Source organism: Phyllobates terribilis, unplaced genomic scaffold (assembly GCF_046119375.1).
Source record: "Phyllobates terribilis strain yellow unplaced genomic scaffold, ASM4611937v1 Scaffold_7__3_contigs__length_470593459, whole genome shotgun sequence".
NCBI lineage: Eukaryota > Metazoa > Chordata > Amphibia > Anura > Dendrobatidae > Phyllobates > Phyllobates terribilis.
Genome location: NW_027362767.1, coordinates 425,981,927 through 426,006,139, shown reverse-complemented (window position 1 = coordinate 426,006,139; position 24,213 = coordinate 425,981,927). Strand labels below are relative to the sequence as shown.

At 45.7% G+C, this 24,213-nt stretch overlaps 1 protein-coding gene across 6 annotated transcripts in view; it reads right to left on the bottom strand.

Moving 5' to 3' along the window:
• GPSM3 (G protein signaling modulator 3) overlaps nt 1-24,213 on the bottom strand; it is a 145,272-nt gene that overhangs the window by 2,220 nt on the left and 118,839 nt on the right. For 4 of the 6 annotated variants that reach the window (XM_073641898.1, XM_073641899.1, XM_073641895.1 and 1 more), the window contains exons 2-4: nt 19,055-19,255; nt 15,877-16,012; nt 13,834-14,135 (exon numbers count right to left, since the gene is read on the bottom strand). In XM_073641898.1, the coding sequence (XP_073497999.1) occupies nt 13,834-14,135; nt 15,877-16,012; nt 19,055-19,126 (510 nt within the window). In that variant the 5' untranslated portion in view covers nt 19,127-19,255. Of the gene's footprint in view, nt 1-13,833; nt 14,136-15,876; nt 16,013-19,054; nt 19,256-22,728; nt 23,480-24,213 lie in introns of those variants that run through there. The other 2 variants (XM_073641897.1, XM_073641896.1) reach the window with 2 other exon arrangements.

Below are 24,213 nucleotides of genomic sequence, written 5' to 3'. Positions count from 1 at the left end.
ACCTGCTCTACAAAAGAGATCAGAGAGAGCTGATCTGCAGCCGGGATCGGGGAAACCTGCTCTATAGCCAGAATCAGAGTGACCTGCTCTACAGCTGGGATTGGAGAGATATGATCTACAGTCGAGATTGGAGAGACCTGATCTGCAGATGAGATTGGAGAAACCTGGTCTAACAGTCGAGATTGGAAAGACCTGATCTACAGCCGAGGTTGGAGAGACAGATCTGCTCTACAGCAGGGATCTGAGTGACCTGCTCTACAGCCAGGATAGGGGAAACCCGATCTACAACTGGGATCATAGAAACCTACTCTATAGCTGGGATCAGAGAAACCTGCTCTATAGCTGGGATCCAAGTGACCTGCTCTACAGCCAAGATTGGAGAAACCTGATCTACAGCCGAGATCGGAGAAACCTGCTCTACAGTCGGGATCCGATTGACCTGCTCTACAGCCGAGATTGGAGATAGCTGCTCTATAGCCAAGATCGGAGAGACCTGCTCTGTAGCCAGTATCGGAGAGATCTGCTCTACAGCCAGGATCGGGAAACCTGATCTACAGCCGGGATCGAGAAACTTGTTCTGCAGCCAGTATTGGAGAGATCTGCTCTACAGCCGAGATCGGGGAAACCTGATCTACAGCCAGGATCGAGAAATCTGTTCTGCAGCTGGGATGGGGGAAACCTGACCTACACCTGCGATCAAGAAACCTGATCTACATCCGGGATCCGAGTGACTTGCTCAACAGCAGGGATCAAAGAGATCTGTTCTAAAACCGAGATTGGAGAAACATGCTCTATAACAGAGATCGGAGAGACCTGCTCTACAGCAGAGATTGGAGAAATCTGCTCTATAGCCGAGATCGGAGAGACCTGCTCTACAGCAGAGATTGGAGAAATCTGCTCTATAGCCGAGATCGGAGAGACCTGCTCTATAGCCAGGATCAGAAAAATCGGCTCTACTGCCGAAATCGGAGAAACCAGCTCTACAGCTGAGATTGCAGAAACCTGCTCTATAGCCGAGATCGGAGAAACCAGCTCTGTAGCTGAGATCAGAGAAACCTGCTCTATAGCCGAGATCAGAGAAACCTGCTCTATAGCTGAGATCGGAGAAACCCGCTCTACAGTCAGGATCGGAAGCATGCTCTACAGCCGAGATCGGAGAAACCCGCTCTACAGCCGAGATTGGAGAAACCTGCTCTACAGCCAAGATGGGAGAAACCTGCTCTACTGCCGGGATCCAAGTGATCTGCTCTGCAGCCAGTATCGGAGAGACCTGATCTACAGCCGGGATCGGAGGGACCTGATCTACAGTCGGGATCTGAGTGACCAGCTCAACAGCTGAGATTGGAGAAACCAGCTCTGTAGCTGAGATCAGAGAAACCTGCTCTATAGCCGAGATCAGAGAAACCTGCTCTATAGCTGAGATCGGAGAAACCCGCTCTACAGTCAGGATCGGAAGCATGCTCTACAGCCGAGATCAGAGAAACCCGCTCTACAGCCGAGATTGGAGAAACCTGCTCTACTGCCGGGATCCAAGTGATCTGCTCTGCAGCCAGTATCGGAGAGACCTGATCTACAGCCGGGATCGGAGGGACCTGATCTACAGTCGGGATCTGAGTGACCAGCTCAACAGCCGAGATTGGAGAAAACGGCTCTACAGCTGAGATCGGAGAAACCTGCTCTATAGCCGAGATCGGAGAAACCTGATCTACAGCCGAGATCGGGGAAACCTGATCTACAGCGGGGATCGAGAAACCTGCTCTACAGCTGGGATCGAGAAACCTGCTTTACAGTCGGGATTGGAGAGACCTGATCTACAGTCGAGATCAGAGAAAACTGCTCTATAGCCAGAATCGGAAAAACCTGCTCTATAGCCGAGATCGGAGAAACCTGCTCTACAGCCGAGATCAGAGAAACCTGCTCTATAGATGAGATCGGAGAGACCTGATCTACAGCCGAGATCGAGGAAACCTGCTCTACAGCTGGGATCGGGGAAACCTGATCTACAGCCGGGATCGGGGAAACCTGATCTACAGCTGGGATTGGGGAAACCTGATCTACAGCCGGGATCCAAGTGACCTGCTCTGCAGCCAGTATTCGAGAGACCTGATCTACAGCCGGGATCGAGAAACCTGCTGTACAGTCGGGATTGGAGAAACCTGATCTACAGCCGGGATCGAGAAACCTGCTCTACAGCCGAGATCGGAGAAACCTGATCTACAGCCGAGATCGGAGAAACCTGATCTACAGCCAGGATCGGGGAAACCTGATCTACAGCCGGGATCGAGAAACCTGCTGTACAGTCGGGATTGGAGAAACCTGATCTACAGCCGGGATCGAGAAACCTGCTCTACAGCCGAGATCGGAGAAACCTGATCTACAGCCGAGATCGGAGAAACCTGATCTACAGCCAGGATCGGGGAAACCTGATCTACAGCCAGGATCGGGGAAACCTGATCTACAGCTGGAATCGTGGAAACCTGATCTACAGCTGGAATCGGGGAAACCTGATCTACAGCCGGGATCGGGGAAACCTGATCTACAGCTGGGATCGGGGAAACCTGATCTACAGCCGGGATCCAAGTGACCTGCTCTGCAGCCAGTATTGGAGAGACCTGATCTACAGCCGGGATCGAGAAACCTGCTCTACAGTCGGGATTGGAAAAACCTGATCTACAGCCGGGATTGAGAAACCTGCTCTACAGCCGAGATCTGAGAAACCTGATCTACAGCCGGGATTGGGGAAACCTGATCTACAGCTTGGATTGGGGAAACCTGATCTACAGCTGGGATCAGGGAAACCTGATCTACAGCCAGGATCAAGAGACCTGATCTACAGTCGGGATCTGAGTGACCAGCTCAACAGCCGAGATCGGAGAAACCTGCTCTACAGCCGAGATCAGAGAAACCTGCTCTACAGCCGAGATCAGAGAAACCTGCTCTATAGATGAGATCGGAGAGACCTGATCTACAGCCGAGATCAAGGAAACCTGCTCTACAGCTGGGATCGGGGAAACCTGATCTACAGCCGGGATCGGGGAAATCTGATCTACAGCCAGGATCGGGGAAATCTGATCTACAGCCAGGATTGGGGAAACCTGATCTACAGCCGGGATCCAAGTGACCTGCTCTGCAGCCAGTATTCGAGAGACCTGATCTACAGCCAGGATCGAGAAACCTGCTGTACAGTCGGGATTGGAGAAACCTGATCTACAGAGGGATCGAGAAACCTGCTCTACAGTCGGGATTGGAGAGACCTGATCTACAGCCAGGATCGAGAAACCTGCTCTACAGCTGAGATTGGAGAAACCTGCTCTATAGCCGAGATCGGAGAAACCTGATCTACAGCCGGGATCGGGGAAACCTGATCTACAGCTGGAATCGGGGAAACCTGATCTACAGCCGGGATCGGGGAAACCTGATCTACAGCCGGGATCGGGGAAACCTGATCTACAGCCGGGATTGAGAAACCTGCTCTACAACCGAGATCGGAGAAACCTGATCTACAGCTGGAATCGGGGAAACCTGATCTACAGCCGGGATTGAGAAACCTGCTCTACAGCCGGGATTGAGAAACCTGCTCTACAGCCGAGTTCGGAGAAACCTGATCTACAGCCGGGATCGGGGAAACCTGATCTACAGCTGGAATCGGGGAAATCTGATCTACAGCCGGGATCGAGGAAACCTGATCTACAGCCGGGATCGGGGAAACCTGATCTACAGCCGGGATTGAGAAACCTGCTCTACAGCCAAGATCGGAGAAACCTGATCTACAGCCGGGATCGGGGAAACCTGATCTACAGCCAGGATGAAGAGACCTGATCTACAGTCGGGATCGGAGAGACCTGATCTACAGCCGGGATCGGAGAGACCTGATCTACAGCCGGGATTGAGAAATCTGATCTACAAGTGGGATCGGAGAAACCTCTGAAGTAGCGTTTAACTCTGATTGCCATATGCTATGACCACAATATAAGGGATTTCCCTCTTTCTACATCATCTAAAGACACCAGGGCTGTCTGGTTCTTCTGTTGGGGTACTCCCTTAATAGTACTCTTAAAAGAATGTAAGAAAAAAAATAATAAAATATTCCTAAAAAATAAAATATTTTGACTATTCAGTATAAAACATAGTTTCCTGTTCATACATGACATAATGTAACCTTCCACCTACTCTACATAATCGCCGCCTGTCGTCCTTTCCTCTTGGCTCTGGTTGCATCCAGCGACCTCCTTTATCCCTTCCCCACCGACCTCTGATTTGGCTGAGAAATAGGAATTCAGAATGAAAACATCGCGCCTTCCTGCAGCTCTTCCTGGAAATGATTTCCATCACACATTGCACTAAAAACCTCACCCATGACCTCATTAATAAAAAATCCACTCACTGCCCCCTGTGCATAAAGGACGAGGTATTTTATAATGAAGTCACCTGATTATAATATTATATACTGAGATAAAAGCGCCACGCCTTGTATTAATGGAGCCGCCACTATAAAGCTCCTGGTCGGCACCGGGGCAGAGTCCTTCATGATCTCAGTGCAAAGGAGGGAGAAGAAGCTGAAAAGATTCACTGCTGAGAATCAGAAATGCTCTTGTTACCCAGTTTGCTGCCCTAGGCCACCAGGGATGCTCTCATCAACACCTTGTCACTGCCCTGAGCCACCATGGGTGCTTTCATTAACCCTTTATCACTGTCTTAGACCAGCAGGATGCTCTCTCTAACCCTCTTTCTATTACCCTAGACAACCAGGTCTCATTAAGCCGTTTCCCAGTTTTTCCTGTTCTTGTCCACTAGTTTTACTCTCACAAACCCTTCATCAGATTCCTGAAATTACCTACTATCTCCACTTTATCCAAAACTTGTCCAACCCAGCACCATTTTACTTTATCGAACGCCTTCTCTGCGTCCAACGTGACTAAGGCTGGATTGCCTTGTTTAGAATAACTATTTTGTTCCTTATTTATTGCGTCCAGCACCAATAGTGCAAACGTCTAACATTTGTAACTGCGCTCCTCCCTTTCACAAACCCCACTTGTGATTGTGTCACCAATGTTGGGAGTATATCTGCCAGTCTATTCGCCATAAGCTTCGATATTATTTTTATATCTTGATTTATCAATGAAATCAGCCTATATGATGCCGGGTCCTCCCAATCCTTCCCTTCTTTCGGAATCAAGCTAATATGAGCTACATTAGTAAATTTCCCATTGGGTTAAAGTGGGGACTATCTGCTGGATCATGACCTTAAAAAAGTCTCCTGTAAAACTGTCTGGTCCTGGTGCTTGACTGTTAATTGTGTTTTTTACCCCCTCTTCGTAACTGGGGTATTTAACATTAGCAATTGTGTTTCTGTAATATTAGGCATTTTAATTTTCCCCAAGAATTCCTCCCATCCATTGTCATTTCGCAATTCCTCCTTATTAAGCCTAGTAGAGCATTCCTGTAGTATTGCGCTTATTTCCTTTGGGTTATCCCCTATTTTACCATCTCTGTTTTTAAGCTTTAATATACTTCTTTTTTCTCTTCTACCTTTAGCTAGGTTTGCCAATAGTCTATCTGCCTTATCCCCATATCTTCTCAGGTCTACCTCCATTTGTGATCTCCTAAACATTTCTTTTTTTTCCGCCCACATATCAAAATCTTTTTTGGCCTTTTTCCATTCTTCCCTTTTTTTCCCAGTATTTTGTTGCTGAAAATCTAGGTATCGTTTTCTCAATTCTTTACTCAGTTCCTCAAATTTAGTATTTTTTTTTTTAATGTGTGTACATATGCTATCAGTTTTCCTCCTAGCACCGCCTTTCCCGCTTCCCAGTATGTTTGGGTTCTTATACCCTCTTCGAGGTTATAATAAGAGCACTTCTCCCACCAATCCTGCATAACAGTTTTAAATTTCTGGTCCCTGAGAAGAAACGTTGGAAATCTCCATATGTGGTCTGTTCCCTTATATTGTTCAAGTAAATTAAGGGTAATTGGTGTATGTTCCGAAATCACAATTTCTTCAATTTTCACCTCTCTACACCCATCTAACTGTTCCCTACTAACTAATATATAGTCAATTCTAGACCATGTTTGATATGGATGGGAAAAATGCGTAAATTCTCTTTCATTTGGTGACTCCATCCTCCAAATATCTACTAGACCTGTATCTTCTATTAACTCTGCTAATAGGGTTATTTTTCTACTATCTTTTCCTCCTGTCTCTTCCGGGTTTCGCCTATCTTCATTTATGGAATGTGCGTTGTTAAAATCCCCTCCCACTACCGTTTTCCTTCCCATATTTTGTAGCAGCTTAGTACGCAATTTTTCATAAAAGGGTTTTTGATTAATGTTGGGTGCATATACAGTACATTAATTATACAGATTCCCTTCCATCTTCAGCATAAGGTATCTTCCTTCTTCATCTCGCTCTATCTGTTTGACATTGTATGCTAAATTTTTATGTAACAATATTAAAACTCCTGCCTTTCTTACCTCTCCCACCCATAATTTTTGTTATCCTAAATAATTCTTCATTTTTCAGGTGTGTTTCCTGCAGTAAAGCAATATCAGCACTAAGCTTCTTTATGTGTCTTAGTACCATCAATCTTTTAGTTGGGGCTCTAAGCCCCTTTACATTCCACGATATAATTTGCATATTACGTTTTTTTTTTTCATTTTTTTGCGATATATCACTTGTATCATCCATTTGTGAATAATTTCTCTTTGACCACCCTGAACGTTTCCCCCCCAACAAAAATAAACATTTTAACAACTAACCATAATACAACAGTCCTAACCATCTCCTCTAAATCTTTTCTTTTGACTTCCTTTTTTCTGACTACCCTTCCCTGACAACTCCTTTCCCCGGCATAATTATAGAGTATTACTCAAATACTATGTGATAATTAACTTCCACATTACTCTTTTCATCAAAAAAAGATATAAGAGATAAATGATCATAAAGGTCCATTAATGTTCACCCCCTTCCATCTGGACATCTGAAAGGTTCCTTTAGGTCACCATCTCAGGCCGAATGTCTCTATTTCTGTCCATCACGGTATCTTGTTTTTTACAGCAGTGACACAATTTGTTTCCTCGTGGCGGTCTTTGCCTTTGACTCAATTGACTTGTTCTCTGGCTTCCGGATTCTTCCAATCCTTCTTAGTCCTGGTTGTCCTCTGTCCATGTATGCTGTGTCTTCTGCATGTCTCTTCTCACTTGACCACTGTCTCCCAGTAACTTGTCCACAAACTCTCTAGCTTCTGCTGGATTTTCAAAGCTTTTGGACGCGCCATCCTCCTGCCTTACTCTCAATATTGCCGGGTATAAGAGCTGGAATTGTATCTGATTTTTAAACAGTTTGGAGCAACAGTCACTGACCATTCTCCTCTTCTTATTAACCTCTGCAGAATAGTCATTGAAGACAACTAGCTTGTGTCCCTGAAGCATTAGTGGCTCCTGAATGTTTGCAGCACTGTTTCTTTGTCATTAAAGTCCAGGTATTTAGCAATTGTGCTACACGCACGCCGCTATGTTCAGATAGGGGCGAGACAGGTTACATGAATTCTTTGGAATCCTGGGGGAACCGTTACTCAGGGCGACCATAGACCATGTGCTGCAGCTTCTCTCAGGCACACAGGGGTATTGACCCTCAGGCACAGACACGTAGGTTGTTTCATTTGCTGACCAGACACACTTGACAAGAGTCCTCATAAACGGTAGAACAGTAGCATTTAATAAGAAGCCGCACAGCCAGTGCAAGTTAAGTCTTATCAGCAACAGGCTCCAGTGACAAACAGAACAGTTTCTTTAGCAGCACAGCAGTTCACAGTCTTCCCAGTAGTAAAGGACAGCACAGTTCTAATGCAAAGGCACATTAATGAACACAGCATTCTTTACAGTACAGTGAGATGGAGGAGGGGGGGGATTGCTGAGAGAGATGATCCCTGTGACACCATTTCTTCCAGTCCTTATCTTTCTGCCTGACAATATTCTGCACTGTTAGTTCAGGAACTCTACCTGACCTGTGCTTAGCTTCACTCCTGACTTGAATCCTTTTCACTTGCAGGGGCGCTTCTGTAAGATACAGAACATACACACCACCTTTCTCTTCGGCTCCAGCCAGACAGTAAACAACTTCCCCACAATCCCCCTGGGGCTCTGCTAAAACACTCCTCCTTCTCCTGTGACTGTGTTAACCCCTCTAGTTGCTGGATGCTTCTGGAGCATAACACTTTCTGTCTCATGTGCTTTTGCTACTTCTAATAGTAGCTGAATGCTTTTAAAGCAACAGCACTACTTCTGCATGTTACACTCTGCAACAGCACTACTTCTGCATGTCACACTCTGCAACAGCACTACTTCTGCATGTCACACTCTGCAACAGCACTACTTCTGCATGTCACACTCTGCAACAGCACTACTTCTGCATGTCACACTCTGCAACAGCACTACTTCTGCATGTCACACTCTGCAACAGCACTACTTCTGTATGTCACACTCTGAAACAGCACTACTTCTGCATGTCACACTCTGCAACAGTACTACTTCTGCATGTCACACTCTGCAACAGCACTACTTCTGCATGTCACACTCTGCAACAGCACTACTTCTGCATGTCACACTCTGCAACAGTACTACTTCTGCATGTCACACTCTGCAACAGCACTACTTCTGCATGTCACACTCTGCAACAGCACTACTTCTGCATGTCACACTCTGCAACAGCACTACTTCTGCATGTCACACTCTGCAACAGCACTACTTCTGCATGTCACACTCTGCAACAGCACTACTTCTGTATGTCACACTCTGAAACAGCACTACTTCTGCATGTCACACTCTGCAACAGTACTACTTCTGCATGTCACACTCTGCAACAGCACTACTTCTGCATGTCACACTCTGCAACAGCACTACTTCTGCATGTCACACTCTGCAACAGTACTACTTCTGCATGTCACACTCTGCAACAGCACTACTTCTGCATGTCACACTCTGCAACAGCACTACTTCTGCATGTCACACTCTGCAACAGCACTACTTCTGCATGTCACACTCTGCAACAGCACTACTTCTGCATGTCACACTCTGCAACAGCACTACTTCTGCATGCCACACTCTACAACAGCACTACTTCTGCATGTCACACTCTGCAACAGCACTACTTCTGCATGTCACAATAGCTTGCTTTGGTCTCATATTTCCAGTGTGCGTGTTCTTTGCTTTTAGAGGACCAATTTTGTGCTCTCTTTCCACTCTTTTTTTAGGGGTTATTCCTAGAGCTATTGATAGATCGTCTTCAAATATTTTCTGTAGTTGTCGGGGTTTAACCGTTTGTGGGAGACCCACTACGCTCAAGTTTTTTCTTTGTGATCTATTTTCCAGGTCCTCAATTCGGTCTACTAGTATATGCACACTATTTTGTAACAGATTAATATCTTTGTTTGTCTGATCATTATCATCCTCAAACTTCCTAATTCTATTCTCAGCTTCTTCAGTTCTCTCTTCTTGCTCAGTCAGGGCTCCTTTAAAATCAGACAAAGTTTGCTGTACCATTTTAGATAGGGAGTGTGTAATATCTGGGGCAATGAGTCTGGCTACCTCCTGGGCCAGATCTTTATGATTTGCAGGTCTGGGACTTGCTGTGCCTGTTTTGTATGCCCCATTATCCTTCTGTTTTGCTGTCTCCCCATATTCTGTCCCTTCACCTCGTTCATCCGTCTCCTCCTGGGTCTCATTCACCTGTTCCTCCTTCCATTCTGGCCCTGTGTCCGGCTGCTGCTTGGCATGCTGTGTTTGTTCATTGGTGGCAATGGCCATCTTGGATGCTTCCTGCACATTGCGCTGCTCACTGGGACCTTCTCGCCCCTCCGGAGAACGTATCTGTCCATCGGCCGGTAAGTATGATCCCCTGCGTCATCCGCTCCTCTTTTGGACATTTTTCCCGGTCACCAGGTCTTCTCGGGGTGGGGGGGGGGGGGGGGAGATCTGCCGGGGTGATGCGGAGCTCCTCTCTCTCACTCCTCTGCAGCCAGCGCTGGGACCGGAAGTCCACAAACCCTTTTATACCACCTAAACCACCAGGGATGCTTATATAAACCATTTTCACTATGATAGCCCACCAGGGATGCTCTTCAGAACCCTTTTACGTGGCCCCCGACCACCAGGGATGCTCTCACAAACCCTTTTCCAATGCCAAAGACCATTAGGATGCTCTTACTAATCCAATGTTACTGCTGCTGACCACAAGGGATGCTATTACTAACCCCTTTTATCTGCCCTAGACCACCAGGGATGTTCTCATAAACAATTTGTCACTACACTAGACCACCAGGGATGTTCTCATAAACCATTTGTCACTACAATAGACCACCAGGGATGCTCTCATAAACCATTTGTCACTACACTAGACCACCAGGGATGCTCTCACTAACTCAATGATTTGCTGAGCAGGCATTTCCTGCAATTTTCCCTGTGTCTTGATGAGCCAGTAAGTGGAGACTGGTGGAGATCGGGTAAGGTTGAAATTAAAAGGTAATTCCAAGAATGTTGTGTTTGGATTTTGCGCTGTTCTCTAGTTGTTTTAATCCAGCCAGCAATATAAAACATCTGTTGTCGCTACCTCTAGGACACAGTCCTGTCTATCATCTTTATGTTCCTATTTGCTGTCATAGACCACCAGGAATGGTCTCACTAACTCTTCTTCACCTCCCTAAACCACAAGGGATCATTTTTACTGCCCTTGACCACCAGGGATACTCACATTAACCATTATCCCTGTTTTAGACCACCAAGGATGCTCTCATTAACCTCTTTGAATTACGTCAGACCACCAAAGATGCCCTCACTAACTCATTTTCATTTCCCCAGACCACCAGGGATGCTTCCGTTAACCCATTTTCAACTACACAGGACCACCGGGGATGCTCTCATTTACCCCTTCTTCAGCTCTAGACCACCAGGGATGCTCTCATTTACCCCTTCTTCAGCTCTAGACCACCAGGGATGCTCTCATTTACCCCTTCTTCTGCTCTAGACCACCAGGAATGCTCTCATTTAACCCTTCTTCTGCTCTAGACCACCAGGGATGCTCTCATTTACCCCTTCTTCAGCTCTAGACCACCAGGGATGCTCTCATTAACCCTTTTTCTACTACACTAGACCACCAGGGATGCTCTCATTTACCCCTTCTTCAGCTCTAGACCACCAGGGATGCTCTCATTAACCCTTTTTCTACTACACTAGACCACCAGGGATGCTCTCATTTACCCCTTCTTCAGCTCTAGACCACCAGGGATACTCCCATTAACCCTTTTTCTACTACAGTAGACCACCGGGGATGCTCTCATTCATCCCTTCTTCAGCTCTAGATCACCAGGGATGCTCTCATTAACCCTTTTTCTACTACATTAGACCACCAGGGATGCTCTCATTAACCCGTTCTTCAGCTCTAGACCACCAGGGATGCTCTCATTTATCCCTTCTTCAGCTCTAGACCACCAGGGATGCTCTCATTAACCATTTTTCTAGTACACAATACCACCAGGAATGCTCTCATTTACCCCTTCTTCTGCTCTAGACCACCAGGGATGCTCTCATTTACCCCTTCTTCAGCTCTAGACCACCAGGAATGCTCTCATTAACCCTTTTTCTACTACACTAGACCACCAGGGATGCTCTCATTAACCCTTTTTCTACTACACTAGACCACCAGGGATGCTCTCATTCATCCCTTCTTCAGCTCTAGATCACCAGGGATGCTCTCATTAACCATTTTTCTACTACACTAGACCACCAGGGATGCTCTCATTTACCCCTTCTTCAGCTCTAGACCACCAGGGATGCTCTCATTAACCATTTTTCTAGTACACAATACCACCAGGAATGCTCTCATTTACCCCTTCTTCTGCTCTAGACCACCAGGGATGCTCTCATTTACCCTTTCTTCTGCTCTAGACCACCAGGGATGCTCTCATTTACCCCTTCTTCAGCTCTAGACCACCAGGGATGCTCTCATTAACCCTTTTTCTACTACACTAGACCACCAGGGATGCTCTCATTTACCCCTTCTTCAGCTCTAGACCACCAGGGATGCTCTCATTTACCCCTTCTTCTGCTCTAGACCACCAGGAATGCTCTCATTTACCCCTTCTTCTTCTCTAGACCACCAGGGATGCTCTCATTTACCCCTTCTTCAGCTCTAGACCACCAGGGATGCTCTCATTAACCCTTTTTCTACTACACTAGACCACCAGGGATGCTCTCGTTTACCCCTTCTTCAGCTCTAGACCACCAGGGATACTCCCATTAACCCTTTTTCTACTACAGTAGACCACCGGGGATGCTCTCATTTATCCCTTCTTCAGCTCTAGATCACCAGGGATGCTCTCATTAACCCTTTTTCTACTACACTACACCACCAGGGATGCTCTCATTTACCCCTTCTTCAGCTCTAGACCACCAGGGATGCTCTCATTTACCCCTTCTTCAGCTCTAGACCACCAGGGATGCTCTCATTTACCCCTTCTTCTGCTCTAGACCACCAGGAATGCTCTCATTTACCCCTTCTTCTGCTCTAGACCACCAGGGATGCTCTCATTTACCCCTTCTTCAGCTCTAGACCACCAGGGATGCTCTCATTAACCCTTTTTCTACTACACTAGACCACCAGGGATGCTCTCATTTACCCCTTCTTCAGCTCTAGACCACCAGGGATACTCCCATTAACCCTTTTTCTACTACACTAGACCACCGGGGATGCTCTCATTTATCCCTTCTTCAGCTCTAGATCACCAGGGATGCTCTCATTAACCCTTTTTCTACTACACTAAACCACCAGGGATGCTCTCATTTACCCCTTCTTCAGCTCTAGACCACCAGGGATGCTCTCATTTACCCCTTCTTCAGCTCTAGACCACCAGGGATGTTCTCATTAACCCTTTTTCTACTACACTAGACCACCAGGGATGCTCCCATTAACCCAATTTCTACTACACAAGACCACCAGGGATGCTCTCATTTATCCCTTCTTCAGCTCTAGATCACCAGGGATGCTCTCATTAACCCTTTTTCTACTACACTAGACCACCAGGGATGCTCTCATTCATCCCTTCTTCAGCTCTAGATCACCAGGGATGCTCTCATTAACCCTTTTTCTACTACACTAGACCACCAGGGATGCTCTCATTTACCCCTTCTTCAGCTCTAGACCACCAGGGATGCTCTCATTAACCATTTTTCTACTACACAATACCACCAGGAATGCTCTCATTTACCCCTTCTTCTGCTCTAGACCACCAGGGATGCTCTCATTAACCATTTTTCTACTACACAATACCACCAGGAATGCTCTCATTTACCCCTTCTTCTGCTCTAGACCACCAGGGATGCTATCATTAACCCTTTTTCTACTACACCACCAGGGATGCTCTCATTTACCCCTTCTTCAGCTCTAGACCACCAGGGATGCTCTCATTAACCATTTTTCTACTACACAATACCACCAGGAATGCTCTCATTTACCCCTTCTTCTGCTCTAGACCACCAGGGATGCTCTCATTTACCCCTTCTTCTGCTCTAGACCACCAGGGATGCTCTCATTTACCCCTTCTTCTGCTCTAGACCACCAGGGATGCTCTCATTTACCCCTTCTTCTGCTCTAGACCACCAGGGATGCTCTCATTTACCCCTTCTTCAGCTCTAGACCACCAGGGATGTTCTCATTATCCCTTTTTCTACTATACTAGACCACCAGGGATGCTCTCATTAACTCATTTTCTCAGCTCTAGATCACCAGGGATGCTTTTATTCATAATTCTTACTACCCTACTATTATTACAAGGCAGCTCTCACCTGATGTCCTAAGATGGTGGTATACAGCTCCTCCTGGGCAGGTATTTTGATTGAAGGAGGTTTCCTTCTACGACTTCGTCCAGCCCAAGACCCCCCCCTCCTGCGCTGCAGTTCTGAGACGATCCCTTTATCATCGGACGGGAGGGAAAACTGTCGGTAATTGGGCATCGAAAAGTGTCTCTTGGGTGGAAGAACCTGGTCGGGCAGCAGCGCTCTCTGCTCATCCAGACGCCTGGTCTGTGCGGTGGACAGTAGCTCAAGAAATTCTTCTGTGTGCAGCGAGAGAACGGAGGCTGACAGGCCTGGAATGGAAATGGAGGAGAATTAATTTCCAGGAGGAATAACAGAGGATCATCAAAACACAAAGTTCTAAAAAAACAATTATATGAAATGGGGAATGCAAGTAGTTAGTACACAGGGTGTCAGGAGTGGTGACAGGTGAGCACCACTAGATGGCAGTACAGCTACACTACAAGGAGCTGGCGGTATAATATGATACTATGCAGCTGCGGTATGTACCGCCATGTAGGGCCGGTGTTATTCCCTTTTTTCAGTTATTTTTAGTGACCTGTAAATAGCAGTTCCTCTGTAAGAGAAGATCTGACACCTCTCCCCGGAGACAATATACTACTTAATTGTCGGTGTGTTTCATTTCTGATAAGGTTTATTGAGCTGCGATTCCAGAATCTCGTGTTATCTGCGATTATCTCATTTTAGATAGTTTCCATGAATTGGAGGAAAGGGGAAGTGATCGCTCGGCTGAACTTTAATATCTATAGAGCAGGAAGGTCGATCACTAGGAACCTCAGCCGCCTGATTTATAGATACCAACTGCAAGAACTTTCCATCAAGCAGGCAGTGATGTCTGTTTTTTGGAAAGTTGGGTGAAAGCAACAATAGTTAGCATTACATCCGCCAGCTGTCACCCAGCTTTCCAAGGTTTAAAGTCACCTCAGATGATCTTTCAGAATAAGCCGCTCTTACATGTATCCTGCATTTTTATCAGTTTTCCCCTCTGTGGGCTCAAGCTATAACTTTCAGTTCTCTCTGGGCTAGTGGGTGGAGACCATGGAGACCTGAGGGATTCCTGCTCTCCTGTCTCCATGTAACACCTGTTCAGAAGCAGCAGCAGCATGGATGATATTATTCAGCTATACTGAGCAGTGTAGCTGTGAATCCAGCAGTGGGGTGAAATAAAACACTCACTAGAAAGCAGCAGCACAGGTTTGTGTGAGTTTCTCTGTCTCACTTTGTTACTTCCATCTTCAGAGACTAGCTGGATGTAGACTAGTGGCTATGAAGTCTCCCATACACAGCATATACATTCATGAGGGATTCCTTCTCCTGTCTTCATGTAACGCATGTTCATAAGCAGCAGTGGCAGCATGGGGGATATTATACAGCACTACTGAGAAGTGCCGCTGTAAAGTGGGGTGAAATAAAACACTCACTAGAAAGCACAGGCTTGTGTGAGTCTCTTTGTCTCATTTTTCTACTTCCTTCTCCATAGACTAGCTGGGTGTAGACTAGCTGCTATGATGTCTTCCATACACAGCACACGCCTACCTGAGGGACTCCTGCTCTCCTGTCTCCATGTAACACATGTTCAGGAGCAGCAGCTGCGGCATGGGGGATATTATACAGCACTACTGAGCAGTGTGGCTGTAAATCCAGCAATGCGGTGAAAAAAACACTCACTAAAAAGCAGCAGCACAATTTTGTGTGAGTCTCTCTGTCTCTCTCACTCTGCTACTTTCTTCTCCATAGTCCTCAATATGCAGCTGTAATCTGATCCCTCAGTCTGGTTATGACCATGACAGATTTTAGCTACTTTTTTCTATGCATTCAGGAAGTGTGGGAGGGAAAAAAAAGGCTAATAAGTGGAGAAAGAAGCATATTTTTCTAATAAGGTATATTGAATTTTTTTTTTTCAGATCATCACTTGAACTATTGATTTATGCAAAGTTTCTTTCTGACTCTGCAGTAAGTACAAGACTGTTCCGGGTGGGTGTTGTGGTCGGACCACATGAAGGGTGACCTTACCTCTCCTTTCGCAGGCTGGAGATGGGGGAGCAGATTTCCAGGGTCTCTCGCCATCTCCTATGACCTCTGTAGAAGCACTTGCGTTATCTAGGAAAACACTCTCCAGTTCCTCGAATTGTGGAGACCTCGAAGGAGACTGTACCAGGGGTCGTGAAGAAATACGAGAGGACATCATTAGGAGTAGATTAAAACATAAGACAAAAGGGGAAATCACCGGTAACTAATCTGAATAATTGTTATTAGAACTTTATGTTTGTAATGAACATTTTCTAAATTCTTAAAGTGAAACACTCAGAATAGTTTATAACTTCTGTGAAAAAAATGTTGCTAGAAAAAATGTCATCCTTTGTGGGTGTCCTGCAGTTTGTGACAGACAGGGACAGGCAGCGTGAATGTTGTATACGGTTAAGAAAACATAATTTATTGGTCTTGTGTAATTGGACGGGCTATTAACTTGTTAAGCTGAAAGTGAACTTTCCCTTTAAGATTTGAACTTTATGGATGTTGTAATAACAAATGTCACCGGCTGTTTCACATGTATATTTAGGAAACATTAATCACCAAGATGCTTTGTTTTCTCAGATTTCCAAGTACAAGTCCTATTATGTCACAGCGCTGTGTTGAGCGATAAGTCCTACATTTCATGAACTTGCTCACATACACACTACTTTAGTAAAGGCCTTTTAACAATGGCAGATATTTGACAATAATCTGCAATGTAGCAAGATGATTGTCTCCTGTTTAAATCTCCCTTAAAGGAGAACTGTAACTTACTATAAACATATATTTTTTATTACATGGTATAAATGCCGCTGTTCTCCTGAATAAGACGCTGTTTTTCTTTTGTTGCTGAGCTTCTCCTTTCCTTAGATATGACCCCCTCTTCCCTGTATGTAAATCTAGCCTTGTTAGCAATGTGGGCGTGGTCCTCAACTCTTCTCTGTGAGCGTGTTGTTGACTACCACGCCCACTTAGAGAACTAGACTAGATTTATGTACAAGGAAGAAGAGGCCATATCTCAGGAATGGAGAGGTGCAGGAAAAAAAGAAAAGCATCGTCGGATTCAGGAGAACAGCGGCATTTACATTAGATTTAAAAAGATATATATATTCAGCAAATGATAGGTTTAATTTTACACTGAGCAATGTAATATACAGTACAGACCAAAAGTTTGGACACACCTTCTCATTTAAAGATTTTTCTGTATTTTCATGACTATGAAAATTGTACATTCACACTGAAGGCATCAAAACTATGAATTAACACATGTGGAATTATATACTTAACAAAAAAGTGTGAAACAACTGAAAATATGTCTTATATTCTAGGTTCTTCAAAGTAGCCACCTTTTGCTTTGATGACTGCTTTGCACACTCTGGGCATTCTCTTGATGAGCTTCAAGAGGTAGTCACCGGAAATGGACTTCCAACAATCTTGAAGGAGTTCCCAGAGATGTTTAGCACTTGTTGGCCCTTTTGCCTTCACTCTGCGGTCCAGCTCACCCCAAACCATCTCGATTGGGTTCAGGTCTGGTGACTGTGGAGGCCAGGTCATCTGGCGTAGAACCCTATCGCTCTCCTTCTTGGTCAAATAGCCCTTACACAGCCTGGAGTTGTGTTTGGGGTCATTGTCCTGTTGAAAAATAAATGATGGTCCAACTAAACGCAAACCGGATGGAATAGCATGCCGCTGCAAGATGCTGTGGTAGCCATGCTGGTTCAGTATGCTTTCAATTTTGAATAAATCCCCAACAGTGTCACCAGCAAAGCTCCCCCACATCATCACACCTCCTCCTCCATGCTTCACGGTGGGAACCAGGCATGTAGAGTCCATCCGTTCACCTTTTCTGCGTCGCACAAAGACATGGTGGTTGGAACCAAAGATCTCAAATTTGGACTCATCAGACCAAAGCACAGATTTCCACTGGTCTAATGTCCATTCATTGTGTTCTTTACCCAAACAAGTCTCTTCTGCTTGTTGCCTGTCCTTAGCAGTGGTTTCCTAGCAGCTATTTTACCATGAAGGCCTGCTGCACAAAGTCTCCTCTTAACAGTTGTTGAAGAGATGTGTCTGCTGCTAGAACTCTGTGTGGCATTGACCTGGTCTCTAATCTGAGCTGCTGTTAACCTGCGATTTCTGAGGCTGGTGACTCGGATAAACTTATCCTCAGAAGCAGAGGTGACTCTTGGTCTTCCTTTCCTGGGGCGGTCCTCATGTGAGCCAGTTTCTTTGTAGCGCTTGATGGTTTTTGCAACTGCACTTGGGGACACTTTCAAAGTTTTCCCAATTTTTCAGACTGACTGACCTTCATTTCTTAAAGTAATGATGGCCACTCATTTTTCTTTACTTAGCTGCTTTTTTCTTTCCATGATACAAATTCTAACAGTCTATTCAGTAGGACTATCAGCTGTGTATCCACCAGACTTCTGCACAACACAACTGATGGTCCCAACCCCATTTATAAGGCAAGAAATCCCACTTATTAAACCTGACAGGGCACACCTGTGAAGTGAAAACCATTTCCGGTGACTACCTCTTGAAGCTCATCAAGAGAATGCCAAGAGTGTGCAAAGCAGTCATCAAAGCAAAAGGGGGCTACTCTGAAGAACCTAGAATATAAGACATATTTTCAGTAGTTTCACACTTTTTTGTTAAGTATATAATTCCACATGTGTTAATTCATAGTTTTGATGCCTTCAGTGTGAATGTACAATTTTCATAGTTATGAAAATACAGAAAAATCTTTAAATGAGAAGGTGTGTCCAAACTTTTGGTCTGTACTGTATATGGGAATGAACAATTGTTATTCTGACAGTTCAGTCCAAAGTGATTATTTTTTAAAAGATGTGATTGACGAGGAAAATGTGCGATTGAGGACTGATACAAAATGTGATCGATGACGAAAAGATGTGATCAACAACTAATGAAAGATATGATTAATGACTGTTAATTAAAAAAAAACTCTTATAATGTTGTTATGTGACTGTATTCCCATGCAGGGAGTGACAGCAGTCAGATGTGAGCAGGTTTCGTCATATAGGTGCAGATGTTTCATTGACAGTAACGGTTGACAACACAAACTGTCCGACCTCAAACCCGACCACGTTCTGCCCGTACAGATCCCCTGACCCAGGTGCAGTTGTTTTCCTCCTTCCCTTTTTCTGTAACGTCTGCTTACCTCGCTTCGAGCGTCGCTGCGTCCATCAGTCTCCGCCGTCTTGGAGCGCTCATTGTCTCCCGTCTCGCTCATTCTTCGTCCGGTATCTTCTCTTCTCTACATACAATGTCTTCTCTCCTGGAAAGTTCTGCAGGTGCAGATCCCCTTTTGGCTTCTTCCTTCCCGATTCTTCTTCTTCTCTCTCAGGCAGAAGCTTTCATTCTGTAGAAGAAGTGAGAGGATGAGTTATCGTTCTTGGACCATATGTGATCTTTAGGTCGTATGCAGACAGTGCACATCATCACAGGTACTGCAAGAAACCAATGTTATAGAGTCCTCTGAGAATGTGTAATCATAAAATCCCCGGGTGTCTAACGTGCACCTGTTAATTCAGTATAAGCCGTCCTGTGTGTGCACATCTCTAATTTTTAGCTTTCTCTGAGCTAGTGGATGGAGACTAGCGGCTATGATGTCTCCCATACACAGCACACACAGCTATCAGGAAGTCCTGCTCAGCGGTGGTCGGGCTCAGCCTCCTCACTTCAGCCGTGTCTCTGAGCACTGAACACCTTGTACTTCTGTGTCTTGCTCAGTGGTGGTCGGGCTCAGCCTCCTCACCTCAGCCGTGTCTCTGAGCACTGAACACCTTCTACTTCTGTGTCTTGCTCAGTGGTGGTCGGGCTCAGCCTCCTCACCTCAGCCGTGTCTCTGAGCACTGAACACCTTGTACTTCGGTGTCTTGCTCAGTGGTGGTCGGGCTCAGCCTCCTCACCTCAGCCGTGTCTCTGAGCACTGAACACCTTGTACTTCTGTGTCTTGCTCAGCGGTGGTCGGGCTCAGCCTCCTCACTTCAGCCGTGTCTCTGAGCACTGAACACCTTGTACTTCTGTGTCTTGCTCAGTGGTGGTCGGGCTCAGCCTCCTCACTTCAGCCGTGTCTCTGAGCACTGAACACCTTCTACTTCTGTGTCTTGCTCAGTGGTGGTCGGGCTCAGCCTCCTCACCTCAGCCGTGTCTCTGAGCACTGAACACCTTGTACTTCGGTGTCTTGCTCAGTGGTGGTCGGGCTCAGCCTCCTCACCTCAGCCGTGTCTCTGAGCACTGAACACCTTGTACTTCTGTGTCTTGCTCAGCGGTGGTCGGGCTCAGCCTCCTCACTTCAGCCGTGTCTCTGAGCACTGAACACCTTGTACTTCTGTGTCTTGCTCAGTGGTGGTCGGGCTCAGCCTCCTCACTTCAGCCGTGTCTCTGAGCACTGAACACCTTGTACTTCTGGCCTCCAGGGAGGCTGCAGTTCTGCAATATGACAGCACTGGAGGAAAATGGCTCCTGGTTGTTTCACCTCTGATTCTTCTTGTATCTTTGGTAGTTAATCTGCGGTTTTTTTTCTCATTACGTTTTTTTGCACAAAATTTTTTCCGGTTCTGTGATGAACTGCTGTAGAACAAATCTCTAAATGATGCAATCAGCAGCTCAGGCGAGATAATCATGTACAGGAAATAAAAAGAAATAAAAATCTACAATCTAAAAATAAAAACAGATTAGTCAAAATAAAATGTATCACTCTCCGGCTTTAAAGTGTTTTTTTTTAGGTAAAAAAAATTAAAAAATTTCTAGGTGATATATTCCCTGTATACATCCGAGGCAGGTGGGGTTTTAGCCCGGACCCCGTAATATTATGGGCAGCGTATCCCTGTACAACACAAATCCCATATAAGATCATGAGGTTTTAATCTACATTCAGACGGTGGCAGATCCCATTCTTTGTGCGGGCCTCTGAACGCATCCGCGCGCTGTATTTACACCTCCTGTCACTCCAATGAGATGAAACAGGATCAGTAAATGATCGTTTGATCTTGACGGATCTCATCAGCACCAGATCAGTAAGTTACGTGACTACATTGGTAAACTAAAGGCTAATAAAGGCATATATTAATATTTATATATGGAACTACAAGACATAATGCATGCATCCTACAGCGGGCAGCAGGGTGTGGAGCAGGAGGAGCCGAGCAGATTGATATGTAGTTTTATAACAAATTTATTGGTCTATATCACCGTTTATTCTGACCTTAGGAGTCCAGTAGACGGTCTTAGTGATTGGCAGCAATTTCTATATGCACACTAATACAGGTAAGGCTGTCAATCACTGCGTAGGACCACCCACAGGACTACTAAGTACAGTTACTTAGCTGGAACTCAGCTCACTTAGACTTTTGCTTGTAAGCTCCTTCAGGCGGCAGACAGTCGCCACTCTCCTGGCGAATACACCTCCCTGTCTCCCGAGAGTCAAATTCTTATTGTCCTCCCTCGTGACTCCATCTTTCTGCCACTCTGCCCTTGTCTCATTATTGGGGCAGCTCACTATAAGGTCGGTCCATCAGGGACACTCACAGAGGTAATCTCCCCTCACAGGTAACATAGACCCACACTCTCCACGTGCCCTCTGCAGTTGACCCTGGTGGGAAACCAGCTTGTACATAATTTAGGCTAGAACACTCGCTGCACAGTTTCACTACAGCCATCAACACTTAACCCTTAACTAACCAGGTTGATGCAGGGCTGGCAAAGCCGGTGGTACCACAAGTAGCTAAGCGGGGGCAAGGTTTGACCAGATATCTGACTTTGGTGTTTTCTTGGTTCACATTGGTATCTCTCTATAATTTAAGTCCGTTTTTTTATGTTTGTTAGACGAGGGCGGCTTCCTCACGTTGGGCAATCTGTTACACAATGGCTTTCTGTAATGATCACCGGTTTGTTTACTGCCTCATCAGTGACACCCGTGACCAGTCAGTGTCACCAACAGTACGAATATCCAGAACATTTTGGAAATGGGAATTTTCTCTGAGCGGCCATAGAGAACCCCATTCATTGGATTGATTATTGACAGTTAGAATCAGCAAAGCTTTCTCATGTTTTTGGTAAAAGGGAGGAAGAAAAAGCCGCGGTCAGACCCCTCTTTACTCGTATGATCACCCTGTAAAAGTCAGCAATACTCCCTGGTCCCACCTAATGTGATTGACACCACCGTAAACCAGCGATTTTGGGAGGTGGGATCAGCGTGGAGCTTCATGGAATGGGAGGTGAATAGGTGGAGACTTAGGACGGCTTAATGAAAAGGGCATGGCCTTGGATGGTTTACCCGCCAGAACCCCTGCAGATAAAAATTGCAAAGTATGACCCTATATATAGCTGTTGACTGTCTCTCCTATATTGATGCGTGTTCAGCTCAGACGTCTTCTCAGTAGAAAAATTTTGAAAAAAGGTGGAGACAGCTGGTGGCTTTTCTCCAAGAGATAAAAAGGATTGGGCAGTTGACCTCCACCCACCCTATTATCACCTTGACATGTTGGGGGCTGCCCTTGCCTTAATTGGCGGGTTTGGGCAATAAACATCTAATATGTATTGCCATCTTTCCTGGTTTACTGGCTATGGGGGCCCATGAAGTCCTGTGATACATCAGAGGAGAGCAGTATTATAAGGGGAACAAGTGCCAATGGGGACCCGAACACATATTTAGCATTCGGCAAAGAAGCTTCACCTCAAAGGTCTCATTACACAACTACTTCACCGTACACGTCTCCTCTAGATGTGTTGCATAAACCTCGTCACACAGATCTTACTGTCAACCACATTATACAAAACATATCACCGAACGTCGCGCTGCACAGATCTCCCCTACAGCCACAAACCTACATGAACAACCTTATTGTGTAGATCCCTCTGTAGTAAACGTGGAGACCACGGAGGAAGCCTATCACATATGGAAGGAGAAAGGAGGACAGTTTTAGCAGAAGGATCACCAGTCAAAGTTTCTGTCGTGTCTCTAGGACGCTGAGACGGTTTAAAAAATGTCTGGGTTCCCATTAGGGCAATGCTTCCATAAATTTTCGATTTTCACGTCAACCTGACAGATGCTCGGTAAAGTAGATATCAAATCATTTCCCGCCTGGACTACTGCAACCTTCTCCATCTGTCAATCCATTTGTAACTCAGTTGTTGCCAGTTTAGTCCCTTTCTCCCTTTGTTACTCCTCTGCTTCTCCGCTCTGTCAATCTCTTCACTCCTTATAAAGTCTCCAGAGAATTCAGTTCAATATATTAGTAATTTACAAGGTCTTCCATAACTGGTCTACTCCACACATCTCCTGCCACCTCTGCACAGTCTTTGCTCTCCTCTTGTTTACAACCTTCTCCAGAACTTCTCTTCTGCTTCCCCCGTACTGTAGAACTCACTACCCGAAACGGTCTGATTCTCCCCCAACTTCAAAACCTTCAATCACAATTTTTAAAACCGATTATTCCATAAAAGCCAAATGACCCTGCTGCCACTCACTAGTGCAGGTATAGAAAGAAGAAGCTAAGGTTTCATCACGGAGCCGAACTCTTTAGGAGTCCGCTGGTATTGCAGTCATTATGGCAGATGGCTGAGATGATCACATTGTGGGGGATTCACAGCTGGATGGGTCAAGTGTGAAGAGGTTGGATGGGTCATGCTGAAAGTTGTTTTTCTTTGTGGCTTGTGCAAAAGGAAGCCTGAATAATCCAACAACAGCAAAAAAAGATCCGTGACTGATGCTGCACAGAACTGCAGAGGAGGCGAAAAAAATCATAGCCCATATTCCTATCAGCGACTTAAGAAAATAATTCACACCGGGGCTCGGCTTTATCAGATCGGCTGCAGAGTGTTAGCACAAGCCCACCACAAGCCAAAACACTCAGAGATGATCTTGACCCAAGTGCCAAGAGAGAGACACGGCTCCTAGTATCAGAAATGCTTCGACATCTTTCCAGCATCAGTATTCCCAGCTGCCAAATAGAGCCGATTTTCCGACACGTGGTACTAGGGAAAGAAGGATCGGACATGCTGAGTTACAACATGCTCAATCCTTTGTTCTCAGTGGAGATTAGCAGCATATAGAGGTGTCGGGCAGCGGATTACTCGTCTCTCCTGATTCAGGACACATTCACAATGAGTTGAGCGGTCTAGTGTATGGGGGAGTCGGGAGGGGAATCTGTCTTCCAAAATCGTGCAAGTGGCTCCCAAGGCACCAACATTCGTGCAAGTCTGATCTGACAAGATGAAGGTTGGGCTTTAGGGATGCGATGCCATAAGCGCTGGTCTGGTTCTACCACCCGTTAGACCCCCCACACCTGATTCCTACGGACAATGGCTGCAGTC